The following is a 14,292-nucleotide window of genomic DNA, read 5'->3' on the forward strand; positions in this document are numbered from 1 at the left end:
GGGGAGTAAGGTGGTCATCTGGTCATTTAGGGCACCTTTTCTTTTTTTTGTCTCAATCATTAGAAAAACAGGTCTAGACCAAAACATTGACGTTTTCACCCTAGACGTTTTGGTTTTGTTCCATTATGGCTGTAATATGTCCAAATGTTAGGCACGCCTCATAGTAACATAGTAACATAGTAGATGACGGCAGAAAAAGACCTGCATGGTCCATCTAGTCTGCCCACGATAAACTCATATGTGATATACCTTACTTGATTTGTACCTGTCCTTTTTCAGGGCACAGACCGTATAAGTCTGTCCAGCAGTATTTCCCGCCTCCCAACCACCAGTCCGCCTCCCATCACCGGCTCTGGCACAGACCCCGTAATAAGTCTGCCCTCCCCTATCCTAGCCTCTCAACCACCAACCCCTCTTCCCCCCGCCACCCAATTTCAGCTAAGCTTCTGTGGATCCATTCCTTCTACACAGGATTCCTTTATGCCTATCCCACGCATGTTTGAATTCCGTTACCGTTTTATCTCTACCACCTCCCGCGGGAGGGCATTCCAAGCGTTCAACCACCCTCTCCGTGAAGAAATACTTCCTGACATCTTTCCTGAGTCTGCCCCCCCTTCAATCTCATTTCATGTCCTCTCGTTCTACCGCCTTCTCATCTCCGGAAAGATTCGTTTGCGGATTAATACCCTTCAAATATTTGAACGTCTGTATCATATCACCCCCTGTTCCTCCTTTCCTCCAGAGTATACATGTTCAGGTCAGCAAGTTCTCTTCATACATCTTGGAACGCACAACTCCCATACCATCCTCGTAGCTTTTCTTTGTACCGCTTCCACAAACCCAACCTCAATCCCACCTTCGAAATACCCCCCTTGTGATTTGGACGCAATGCAGACAAATTGCATAGATAAACGTCTGCAAAATAGGTTTTGAAAATACCAATTTGGATGTTTTGCGAAGAGATTTGTCCAAATGCTGCTTTATGACACTCTTCGGAAGTTTTTCTCTTCCGAAAATCAGCCCCATAATAGCCTATGGAACTTGGTAAGTCTAAATATTTTGAAAATGAGCTTCTAAGGCAAATTTCAGCCCCTGGAACTCACAACACAAACACAATGAGCATAATCTTATAAGCAAGCATAGAACAGCATCTTATACAATCAAGCAGACACTTATAATAAATTGCCACAGTTTATCCATGTTCAAAAAGGCAGAAAATAAAGTCCTACTTTTATGCAATCATGAGGATAGCTTTATAACAAAAAGGGCAAATTGTACACAGCACAGCTAAAGTTATGCAGTTTATTCATTAAGCACTGTGAATTTAATGCAGATTTATTATGCTTTTTGCAGTGTTTAGAAAGCATGTAGATTCAAACCGACAATAATAAACAGTAGCACATGGAAGTAAAAACGTGTGTGCTATTGTGCTGTTTTTAAAACAAAGGTTCTTATCATTATTGACCCCTGGTAAATATGGGTTTGTAATAAAGAACTCTTGTTTGTTCCAGTCTTGAAAGATAATATTAAAGCCACATAATTTGCAGGACCTTCAGGGTAAGGATCTGGAAAGAAGGAATGGCAAATGTATTTACACTGGTGCAATGTACAGAGATTGAATTGAAAACATTCCAAATATCGCTGTGAAAGGGGAAGTACTACTGTTTGCGTGATGAGGGAGGTTTGCAATAACAAAATCCTGTTCCCGATTTTGCTGTTTGGTTTCCGGAGGAATCTTCGTTTACATCTGGCTTCCACTTTTACTTTAGTGCAATTACAAGATGTATCTGAGTCAGTAAAAGTAGCACATGTTATCCTGTACTTCTTTGCAAGTAAAAGGGACCAAAGTTAGTTACTATACAGCACTGCCCTCCTTCCTTCTGCAGAAGTCATTCCCCTCTCCCTCCTTCCTTCTCTTACTCTGGCAGTGAGTCTTTTCTCCCTCTCTCTCTCACTCCCCCTTCCTTCTGCAGAAGTCATTCCCCTCTCCTCTCTTTCTAGATCTCTCCCTCCTCTTACTCTGGCAGTGAGTCTTTTCTCTCTCTCTCTCTCTCTCTCACTCCCCTCTCCTCCTTCTGCAGAAGTCATTCCCCTCTCCCTCTTTCTAGATCTCTCCCCCTCTTCCTCTGGCAGTGAGTCTTTCTCTCTCTCTCTTCCTCTGTGCGGGACAGTCACTTCCCCTCTCTGTCTGTCTCTTCCCCTTCCGTCCCTCCCTTTCTCCACGGGACGGTCACTCCCCCTCTCCCCCTCCCCCCTCGGCCCTGCGCAGGCGCCCTAGCGGCAGGGAGTGGCCGCTATAAGAGCGAGCGGGGCTCCAGCGCCGCTTTTTCTTTTGCTTTCTGGGCTCCTGAACGCGCTCTCGTCCACTCACCACTATGGCTGTCAAAGGAGGGGTCAAGTGCATCAAGTACCTGCTCTTCATCTTCAACTTCATTTTCTGGGTCAGTATGGAGTGGGGGGGGGGGACTGTCCTACCTGTGCTGGGGTTGGGTTGTTTTGGTTTGTTTTCCGGGAAACCTTCTCTTCCCCCCCCCCCCACGGTTTGGGGGGGGGGGGGCAGTCGCTGCTTTCCCGGGGTACCACTCTGCAGCCTCCGTTGCCACCGGAGTTAACCCGGGCCCGTTCTTGTCGCGTGACCGTGTCCGACCGTGGGGCGCTAAGTTTCTGCAGGTGGTTTTTTTTTTGCCCTCTCTTCCCGCCTCCAGCCAGCGGCCCAGCGCGTTCTTACAGCTGCAGGAGGGGGGAGGGAGGGGGGCGCGCGCCGCAGCTCGTGCCACCAACGTTCCAAAATTGGGATTGGTGGTGGCCGGTGGGGCAGTGAAACAGGACCAGAACAGTTCCCCTCCCTAGCGCGCGCCACGGCTCCTGCAACTTGTTGCCATACACTTAATACCTTGGGTTCCCAAGAGGGGGAGTTCGCTCCTCCCCCCACCCCTTTCTCTGGCCAGTTTTCCCCTGGGAAGTGCGGGCGAAGGACTAGTTGGGGTTTGTTCTGCACCGAACTTTTTGCCAAGTTTTGCTTCTTTCCCTGGAAGGCTTAGAAAGTGCAGATTCCGAGGTGGTTACACAGGAATTTGCCCGAGACCATTGAGGGCGTCTCAACCAGACAAGCCTGAAACGAAAGCCCCAAATGGAAAGTTTGTGCAATACTATTTTTGTGACTATTGATGCACCGAATATACCAAAGTTTGGGCGACTTTTTTTTTTTCCTAAGGCGCCATTAACGCTAGACAGACCGAACCGGTTTAGCCGGCTGTTTGAGCCCTGAAGGTGCCAAACTGCTCCCCAGCTGTTTACCTTGGGCCCTGGGTTTTATTCCAGGTTTGGCAGGGGCCCGAATAAAGAAAATCCCCGGTTGCACTAATCCTAAGGAGGGGCGGAGAGGCTTGTGCGGGCAGCTGTGAGTCATGAGCTGGCATTTTACACCAGGGTAAACATCCACACCCCTCCCTCCCTCCGCCTGCTTTTCAGCTTAGGCTACAGAGATTGGAGCCTGCTGCTTTAAACTGTTCCACAGATTGAAGGAGCAGCACTTTTAGCATGCTTTCTGAAGGGGGAAAACTTCTTAGGACTGTCAAAATACCACATTGCAACTTTTGTTTCGTGCTCTGCCCCGTACCAAATTCGCAGTACGAGTCAGAGGGTCTAGGGGTGTATCCACAAGGATAGGTTTTATTATTGCATTTGTAGCCCACATTTTCCCACCTATTTGCAGGCTCAATGTGGCTTGCAGAGACCTGTTATGGCATCACCATATCAGGGTACAAAAGATACAATTGATAACAGATAACAAGGGTCATAAGTTAGTCTAATCAAACAATTATCCATACGAGAGCAGTTTTTTTATTTTAGGCTCTCTTGGATCCCACTTAATTGTAGGAATTGTGCATTTCTGAAAGTAGGTTTTATTAGGTCTGGGTTAAACATGCTTGTATATATTTCTAAGGATGCTGGTGTGAAAGTTTCCTTTTTTCTTTTCCTGTTGACTTTTGAGACTGGTTCAATGTGTGGCAGGTGATACCTGGAGCAGCTTGGAAGCATCTTTAAAAGGAAGGGGCGTGGCCATGTGAATGTCTAAAGGCAATGCAGGAACAGAGGCAGGAGTTTGCTGTATGATAATTAAGTAGAGTGTGGTAGCCATGTTAGTCCACTCTTAAGGGTATCAATAGAAATCAAACAAAATAAAACATGGATAAGATGATACCTTTTTTATGGGACATAAAGCAAATGTGCTAGCTGACAGTGTATATAAGTGAAAACATTCAAGCATTACTATGACAGGGTGGGAGGATGGGGGTGGGTCGGAGGTATGCATGGGGACATCAAAGCATATCATTGATATTCTAACAGGATGGGTGTAGGTAGGGGAGGGTGATCAACAGAGACATACAGTTTTATGGTTTATAATGGGCTAGGAACCCCAGATCCTTGTTAAGTCCTTTCTGTTGGGTGTTAAAATATTCAATCATTCTGACTTCAAAGGTCTTACGTTCTTGTATGGTTTTAAAGTTACCTTTCAGGATTCTCACTGTGAAGTCACTGGTACAGTGTCCTGGTCCTGTAAAATGCTGTCCCACCGGGGTGGGGGCCCTACTGGCTGTATTGTTCATGTGATGTCTATGTAAATTGAATCTTGTCTTAAGCATCTGGCCTGTTTCTCCAATATAGCATCCTTCGTTACATTTTTTACTGTATGATAATGAAAGTAAAGGGTGCAGTTAAGTGTAAGCATTTTGGGCAGCCCATTCAAGCATTCTGAAAAACTGGGGGGGTGGGGTGGAGCTTGATGTGCCTGCACTTGACTCTTCTAGGATTTATTTTACTAATTAATCTGTGCTGCATCAAGTAAATATGAAAGCTGCAAGACTGTAGTACTCTTTGCTCTCCCCCCCCCCCCACTCCCACCACTACTCAACAGCTGAGTGGAACCAGGGAATCTTTCTGAATGGATTCCTTTCCTAGTCTTTTATATTTTTGTACTTTCAAGCTTGCTGATCTGAGACAGTTACAGCAATAAACTGTACTTCACTCAGATGTTAAAGATACCCTAAAATTGTGCCAGGTAATCCCAAGCAGGGCAAAAATGTAGAGTTTGAACAACTTCTGGTGTGTGTTCGACATTATCTGTGGGGATTAATTTTCTTGCTAGAACGAGAAAGCATTGGCTTACAAAAGGGTTATGTGGTTTTTATCTGGAGGAATGGATGTGGGTGGGGGAGGACTGCATCGGAAATGTTGATTCACTGTGTCTGTAACCAGTGTGTGTCTGGGGGTTATTCGGGTAAAATGTACTGCATTTTCTTAAGGTTGGTGTTATTTCCTAAGTGTCTCTGTAGGGTATATTTCAATTATTCACAAACTTATTTTTCCTGCCTCCGAGTGGGAAGAGGTGTTGTGTGTTTGGGGAGGGAAATGTAATTGCTCTATGGTGTACAGGGGTGTGTGGTACTAGAGAGGTGTTTTGAGGTGCCTTTTGGCACCATTGTATGGCAGCTTGTTTACTTTTTCCTGTCATCTGCCTGGGGAAGCTTTTGGGATGGCATAATGGCCAGGATTCTAAAGCTTCTAACACATGTCGAAAGCAAGGATTTTTTTTTTTTGTTTTGCATTAACCATGGTTCTCTTAATCTTGAGCCATTGGACTGCTGAAATTATACTTAATGCTGCAGAGTAAAGTATATCTCAACAGTTAACTAAACCAGTCCATAATACATATATATTTCTTTAAATATTATTCACAGAATCTTCAGGAGTCAATGTTATCTTATAATGTTACTATATTTTTATAGAGTGCCTCAGTGATGTGTGTCGTCCACCACCCTTGCAGGCTTTATGTGGTGACCAATATTAACATCAACCTCTTCATTAGCCCAATTTATTCTGTTATAGGCTGCTTAAACTGTAATTTATATTTTATATAGATACTTTAACACTTATCTGTCGGACTCGGGGGTATCACTGCCCGACATGCATGTTTCGCTTGCAACGGCAAGCTGTCTCAAGGACCTACCCCCGGTAGTCTTCCTAGCGCCAGCTCCACCATAGTAGGTCCACCGGGGGTAGGTCCTTGAGACAGCTTGCCGTTGCAAGCGAAACATGCATGTCGGGCAGTGATACCCCCGAGTCCGACAGATAAGTGTTAAAGTATCTATATAAAATATAAATTACAGTTTAAGCAGCCTATAACAGAATAAATTGGGCTAATGAAGAGGTTGATGTTAATATTGGTCACCACATAAAGCCTGCAAGGGTGGTGGACGACACACATCACTGAGGCACTCTATAAAATATAGTAACATTATAAGATAACATTGACTCCTGAAGATTCTGTGAATAATATTTAAAGAAATATATATGTATTGTGGACTGGTTTAGTTAACTGTTGAGATATATTTTGACCAGTCCAATCACTAATTGAATCGGCCAATTTTTAAGCAGAGTAAAGTATGTCATTTTGCTTAAGATGTCTCTGCATGTTAGAGACAACTGTAGAAGGTTTTCCATTAAGTTTATTTTCAAAGATCATTAAAAAAAAAAAAAACCCACAAAAAATTTCTAGTTCTCTGGTCATGGAGAGATGGCTAAATGTGCTGCTGTTCTAGTTCTATAGCAAGTCACTAAAGTACAGGAATCTCCCTTCCCTTACATAAGAGACAGCTGGTATAAGTTGGCATTTGGGGCCCCTCCCTTATGTTAAGTGTCAGGTGACCTGTGTAAGGAAGTACTGGCTGCCAAAAGCTGGATAAGACATGCAACCACTTTTATTCACCTCATAATTCTATACAATTCACATCTTCACTCGTTTAAATGTGGTAATTTTTGGAATGTGGCTTTTTTCACGGTCAAGAATGAGATCTTAACATGTGAAATGTTCACCACATACAGAATTCTGGCACAGTTCACACTCGTGCCTTAAAAAAAAAAAAAAAAAAGTTGACACCCTGAAGTCTCCATGGCAGGACAAAATTAAGGAAGCTACTAAGGATTTCTTGATGACTAAGCTGTCCAGCAGTGGACCACGCATGGTGTCTTATGCCGAAAAATCCAACCGAGTTGGAAAATAAGACAACAGGATGTGTAAATCTGTTGAGCTAGTACATTTCTTGATTGTCAGGGGTTAATACTCCCCTTTCTCAGGTCGGAACAGGAGGGTAACTTTAGCTCCTGAAAGTTGGTTGAGTGTTTAGTATGGTTAGAGACTTTTTTTTTTTTTTAAACTTGTATTTAAGCAAATTCATATGGCAACCATGTTAAAGACCCTTCCATTTTGGGGTCTGTCAGAAAACTGACTTGCTCCATTAATCTGTTCACTTTTGTAAATTGTTTAAAATATGTATACATCAGACCTGGGGGGGGGGGGGGGAATTCAGTGAATTTAATGCTTTAAACTGCAAATGTATTTGAAATGTGATACACAGGATACAAGATTGTAGACTGGTCAGTTTTATTCCTTTTTCATAGGTTTGTATGTGTAAGGTCAAGTTTGGTTCTTAAAGTTGAATATGGACTGAGGAATCCAGTAAAATCTGCAGCCTAGAAATTCATTGCTGTGACAAATCTTCAATCTCTAATGCATTTTGCTTCATTAGATTTACCTTGTGAGGAAATGGAACTGGCAGAAAATCCATACAGTTGCTTCAACAGAATTAACTGTGGAAATTGTGCATATGTATTTTCCTTAAGAGATGGCAGTTAAGATGAAAATGGGACCAAGTTTTCCGTGCAATCAAAAAAACCCAAAAAGCTTGTTACCAGTGCTTTGGTTGAGAGAGGCTGTCGTTTCCTAGAATTATCACATACTAATGGGGAAAACATATAACCAATGGGATAATTAAGTCTCGCAAAGCAAATCCCATATATCAATTTTCCGTATGCTCTAGCTTGAAATTATGAATTGCCTTGTTTATAATATATGTTCTCATAAAATGTTTTTTAAGGCCTGCCAAAGGCCAAACTAGGTCTACATTGTGTCCACAAGCTGTTGATCATCACATCATAATCTTTGTTTATATCACTTGGTTCTTGCATTTAAATCGGTGCTATTTTTAAAGCAAATTATGCCACTTAGCTTCTATGGGTCCTGGACATATGGAAAATTCAGTTATATATTGAGTGACCCAGGACCCATAGAAGCTAAGTGGTGTAATTTGATTTTAAAATAGTGTTGATTTGAAGGTAAGCACCAAGTGATATAAGGAAAAAATTGTGATAGCTTGTGGACACAATAAGAAAATATATAAGCAAGGCAATTATAATTTCAACTACAGCATATGGAAAATTGAGTGAGAGATGTGATTTCCTAAAATGGCAGATGAAGGCTATACAGTCTATCCAGTCTGCCCATACGGTCCTTTTCTGCAGACTATAGACAGGCAAACTAGGCATGTGCCTAGAGCCCAAAGTTTGGGGTTGGGGGGGGGGGGCTGTCAGATGTGCAGTCTAGGATTCCCAACTGTCTGGCTTTTTTTTTTCCAGGCTTCTGTGGATTTATAGTCTCAAAATCAAAAAGCTAGTTTCTGGAGTTTTCAGGATTTAGCACTGCAATCACTCTCCCTTTCATTTGAGAGTTTGGAGGGATCCAGTCAGTGGAAAGGCTTCTAATCGGAGGGAAGGAATAGGAATTTATGAGGAATTGTGTGTGTAGGGGGAGCTAGTTCTGTATGCACATGTAAGAACTTTGCACGATGGACACAGTTGGTTGGGGGGGGGGGGGCGGGAGCACTGCGATTAAGATCTTACTTTCTATAAGACCATTTCATGGTAACTGTACAATTAACTATCTTATCACTGCTAGGTTATGGAAACTCATGTTTGGGTCTGTCTTCTAGACAACTTTCAAGGATTCAAAAATCAGCTGTTAGGCTGATATTTCGGAAAACACGTATGGATCATAATTACTAACTCTTTACATTGGCAGCCAGTTCAGGCTCAAATTATTTTTCAAGACAACTGGTTTTGTATTTAAGTTTTTGAAATGTAGTGGTCCTGAAAGTGGTTCTCGGTTATCAAGTCTATTAAATTTAGGGCTAGCTCTAGGAGTTGTAATCGCCACGGAGAACGTGGTGAAGGCGGTTAGCTTGGCAGAGTTTTTAAAAGGGGGTTAGACGGTTTCCTAAAGGACAAGTCCATAAACCGCTACTAAATGAACTTGGGAAAAATCCACAATTCCAGGAATAACATGTATAGAATGTTTGTACGTTTGGGAAGCTTGCCAGGTGCCCTTGGCCTGGATTGGCCGCTGTTGTGGACAGGATGCTGGGCTCGATGGACCCTTGGTCTTTTCCCAGTGTGGCATTACTTATGTACTTATGTCCTCTACTTGGCTCACCTTTATTACATAGAGCAGTGATTTAACCTATTGTGATGTCATAGTGGCTCATTCCACCAATAAGAGCCAACCTCATTAGTGATGTCATAATGGCTTGATTGTATAGAATGTTTGTACGTTTGGGAAGCTCACCAGGTGCCCTTGGCCTGGATTGGCCACTGCAGTGGACAGGATGCTGGGCTCGATGGACCCTTGGTCTTTTCCCAGTGTGGCATTACTTATGAGCTTATGTAGTGTTCCTGATGGCTAAAGTTTATATGACTAAAAGCTGTTTTCTCATTCTATTTTTGTTTTTTAGCTGTTTATTGGAATGCTCTTCCTTCACAGTTATGTTCAATGAGTAGCTATTTCAAAAAGCTCTGAAGACTTACTTGTTTTCTACGATGGGGGGTGGGGCTGTGGGTTTATCTGTATTTTATAGTTTTTCTGTTAATTCCTGATACCAGTTTTCGTAATTAAATGTTGTAACGCGCCTTGAATTTTCAGTGGGTGTTGGCAAGTAATAAGTCTCTGATAACATAACACTGACTGAGAACATGAGCAGCAGAAGCACCTAGGAGTCTGGAAAGGGAGAGGTCATGCAGTGGAGTTGAACTGGTAGATGTGAAGCGTCTTGTTTACGCTTTCCAAAAATACTAGGACTAGGGGGCATGCGATGAAGCTACAATGTAGTAAATTTAAAACGAATCGGAGAAAACGTTTCTTCACTCAACGTGTAATTATACTCTGGAATTCGTTGCCAGAGAATGTGGTAAAGGTGGTTAGCTTAGCGGAGTTTAAAAAAGGTTTGGACAGCTTCCTAAAAGAAAAGTCGATAGACCATCATTATTAAATGGACTTGGGGAAAAATCCAGTATTTCTGGGGTAAGCGGTACAAAATGTTTTGTACTTTTGGGGGATCTTGCCAGGTATTTGTGACCTGGATTGGCCACTGTTGGAAACGGGATGCTGGGCTTGATGGACCTTTGGTCTTTCCCAGTATGGCAACACTTATGTACTTATGTGCACATCTGAAGTGTCCACTTGTCTGAAGAGCAAATGCATGTATAGTTGTATGTTTGTGCCTTGGGTCCTAATAGACTGTGTCCCATTTGAAAGCTTGTGCGGGAGTGAAGTCCACTGGTAAAAATGTACTTTCCTGCCTAGTAAGTGAAAGGAAAGTTTTAGCCTGTGGATTTGACCCGGCTAAATATTTAAGGGGGGCAGTAGTCAAAGGGTTTTAATCGGGCAGGGGGAGGCTCCTGCCCAGTTAAACCATGCTAACCTGGCCAGCCTTTTAATATTTAGCAGCATTTAACTGGGTAGTGCCCCTAAGCATCAGCTTTAACTGGTTAGGTTATGGGCAGTCCAGAGGTGCTGGTTGGTCAGAGCCACTATTCAGTCTAACAGGCTATGTATAGGGATAAAGTTAGGGCAGCAAAAAGGCTCCTTTATTTGCTGAGTTAACTGGTCACTAGTCTGAATATTGACCAGTGCCGAGTTAACTACTGGGTTGCTGCACTAACCCGGACATTCAAAGCTGGCGGTCAGACATGCCCTGGCACTGAAGTGGAGGTCAGGAGTGGCCTAGTGGTTAGAGCACCAGTCTTGACATCCACAGGTGGCCATTTCAAATCCCAGGGCTGCTCTTTGTGAGCTTGGGCAAGTCACTTCACCCTCCATTACCTCTGGTACAAACTTAGATTGTGAGCCCTCCAGGGACAGAGAAATACCCAGTGTACCTGAATGTAACTCACATTTGAGTTACTACTGAAAAAATGTGTGATCAAAATCCAAATAAGTGGTTGATTCCTTAGCTGTGAGCAGTTTACAATCTGCTTTCCTGACACAGGCTCAGTACTGAGTCCTTAAACTACCTGGACAAATTCTTTCAAAACTGTCCTACTGCCCTCTACTCCCTTTATCCTTTCACAAGCACCAATGAAAGCTAAAATTTTTTTGCTGCTTTTATTTGTGAAGCACTTTTTACATGTTTTCTTAAATGTATACCTCAGACACCTCTGTGCTCCCTCCCCCACCCTAAAAACTTCTTTGTGGGTGGTCCACCTTTGGCATCTGGTTACCTACCAGAGGCAGTGAAGGATGAAATGACTTCCTCGTTAGTTGGCCTTGCTTCAGAAATGCCAAGTTACTCAACTTCGGGAGGGAGGCTGTCAGTCCTGTTTTTAAGCTTGCATCCCAATTCAGAGTGCTATTGGTCCCAGATTCTACCCATTGGAATCAGTTCTACACTTCCCATAATGCACCAACATAGGATTGTCAAACACAAGCTGCCCTCAAATCTCCCTCTTGGGCCTGGGTAACTTGGGCAGCTCTGTTCCCTAGCTCCATTCTCATTCACAAGCTTAACTGCTGCCACACCCACAGCTACACTGGGTTCTGAGGTTTCCCTGCTACGTGGACAAGGGGGTGTGGGGAGGGAGCGTGTGCTTTTCCAGTTACATTCTGCTGCTGCACTAGAAGGCTTAGTTTAAGCTTGTACCTGAGGTAACAGATGGGTTTTTTTTAAGGTCACAAGCAGTGTCTGGATTTGAACTCGGGTTTCTCTGGATCTCGGCATGCTGCATTAAATACTAAGCCGCTTCACAATGCTGGGGGGTGCTGGCCAGGACAAAGCAAACAGTGAAACGCTAGGAATTGATAGAGGTAATTGCCAGCTGCTATACTAATTAGCTAAATGTCTCATCAGATTGTAAGCTCTTTTGAGCAGGGACTGTCTTTCTTCATGTTCAATTGTAAAGCGCTGCGTACGACTGGTAGCACTTTAAAAGTGATTTATAGTAGTAGTAGTAGTAGGACGTAACTAAGGAGGTACTTTCTAGATGTCCTAAATGATTGATCCTTGCTGCGAAGCAAAATTTGGTAGTTGATTGCTTGGCAATGGTGATTATAAATATACTAGTAAAAAAGCCCCGTTTCTGATGCAAATGAAACCGGGGGGGGGGGGGGGGGGCTAGCAAGGTTTTCTTCAGAGTGTGCATGTGGGAGTGTCCCTGCCCTCTCTCCCTCCCCCCTCCGAGTCCAGTCCTTCAGTGTTAAGTTTCCTGCTGTGCTGTGTTTCTGTTACAGAGAGAGTGAGGGCATCTCTCTCCTCCCCCCTCTGAGTCCTTCACTGTTAGAGAGAGAGGGATTTCGTGCTGTTTTCCTTCACTCATGGGGAAACCGGATATCTCTGGCGCTTCACACTTCCGGCTGGAGGCTTCGGAGGCTTCATAGAATGTTGGGGTTGCCTTTTATATATATAGAAGATTGTTCTCTCAGTGATTGTAAAATTTGATTATAACTCCTGAAGTAGCATTTATTTTCCAAAAGAGGCTGTGACAAATTGGGGGGGGGGGGGGGGCCTATATAGGGAGCAGCTGCAAAGGTTAAACATTTGCATGCAATATGGATTCAGTTTAAAAATGTCACACTTACATTCAGCCTTGATGTGTATCGTGCAGTAGGAAAAGCAGAAAAGTCTGCTGCATAGGGAAATGGTGATGTAAAAGGCCAACCAAGCCAAAACGTCTTTCCAGAAATGGAAATCGCCTTCTAACAAAACTGGGAAAGATCGTAAGTGATGGCAAAGTTAAATGCAAAAATTGAAGGCAGCCAGAAGAATTTGAAAAGAAGCTTGCAAAGGCAACAACTTCAAGTGTATGGTGAGGCAGGAAGCCTGGCTGTGAGGGAGTCAGTTCAACCACTTTGGGGGGCAAATCTATAATGGCTGATAAGTGCCTACTTTGCTCTATAGAATTTTAGGATGCTATGGTGTACACAAGCCTGGAATTAGGCATGAGCACTTGTGCTTGCATCTAAATGCTGAGATGTAATTTCTAAGGTACACACGTATACCCTCTCCAGACACTGCCTGTTTGCACCCACCATGCAAAAAGGCGTTACGCAAGATGAGTGCTATTCTATAAATATGCACATAGACACCTATTTTATATATTTGTGCAGATGTGTACACATATGCTAGTATTCTAAACGTGTAATGTGCATGTAAATGTTAGAACCTCTTGCTTGTATAGAAGTCCCATATATTTTCATTCTTGTATCCTGCTTTTATCGAAAAGCAAGTTTTGGTTCAAGATGGCTTACAGTTTGCAATTATTGATATTAGTGTTGTAGGTAGACAGTGTTTACATTGGTACGTTATTGCAGAGATTAGCTAATCTGGGATCTAAAGATCACAAGCAGCATCACAAATTACCTCCAGTTTAGAAAAGAACTAAAAGACCTACCTTGTCAAGAAATTATACGGTTAACCACAAGCGATACCAATGTTCCACACTGCTCTGCAATAACGTACCAATGTAAACACTGAACCAGAAGTCACTTCACCTACCAAACTGTAAATAAAAACATAACATACAAATCCATTTACACAGCTGGATTTAGCTATCTGGGATCTAAAGAATCCAGCTGTGTAAATGGTAGGTAGTTTGGTAGGTGAAGTGACTTCTGGTTCCTTGGTTAGCATTTCTTGGGCATAGTTCAGTCAGGTCTGGCATGGAGACATGCCAAACGGTATTTTCAAAATGATAGTGCTTGCTTTGAAAAATAATCTTGCCTTGATTGGGAGCCAGTGTAGTTCTTTGTCGTATTTTGACTTGAATATCAGTCTTGCTGCTGTGTTTTGAACAGTCTGTAATGATTTGTGTATTTTCCTTGCATCCTACATATGCAGCGTTGCAATAGTCTGGTTGAGACAGTATCATCAATTGTACTATTAGGTGAAATGATTGGGAAAGCAGTCTCTGCGCCATCTCGGTTTCCATACATTTCTGAAACTTTGTGAGATTTCTGAAAATCTTTGATTTGCTGATACTTGGCTTTCTAGAGTAAGATGTTTATTGAGAATGATTCCTAGTATTTTTAGTTTCAATTTGGAACGTTTGTTGGTTGATTGTGAACAATATCGGTGATATTGGAAAACTCTATGGCACCCTGTAGTCGTGGATCCAGGAAGCTGAGTT

The 14,292-nt window shown here is 43.0% G+C and overlaps 1 protein-coding gene across 1 annotated transcript in view; it reads left to right on the forward strand.

Moving 5' to 3' along the window:
- The first annotated feature begins 2,305 nt into the window (after nucleotides 1-2,305).
- Nucleotides 2,306-14,292, forward strand: part of CD9 (CD9 molecule) — a 34,341-nt gene continuing 22,354 nt past the window's right edge. Inside the window, 1 exon segment of the mRNA XM_030214062.1 lies at nucleotides 2,306-2,441. Coding sequence (XP_030069922.1) covers nucleotides 2,376-2,441 — 66 coding nt within the window. The 5' untranslated portion in view covers nucleotides 2,306-2,375.

Source organism: Microcaecilia unicolor, chromosome 9 (genome assembly GCF_901765095.1).
Source record: "Microcaecilia unicolor chromosome 9, aMicUni1.1, whole genome shotgun sequence".
Classification (NCBI taxonomy): Eukaryota; Metazoa; Chordata; class Amphibia; order Gymnophiona; family Siphonopidae; genus Microcaecilia; species Microcaecilia unicolor.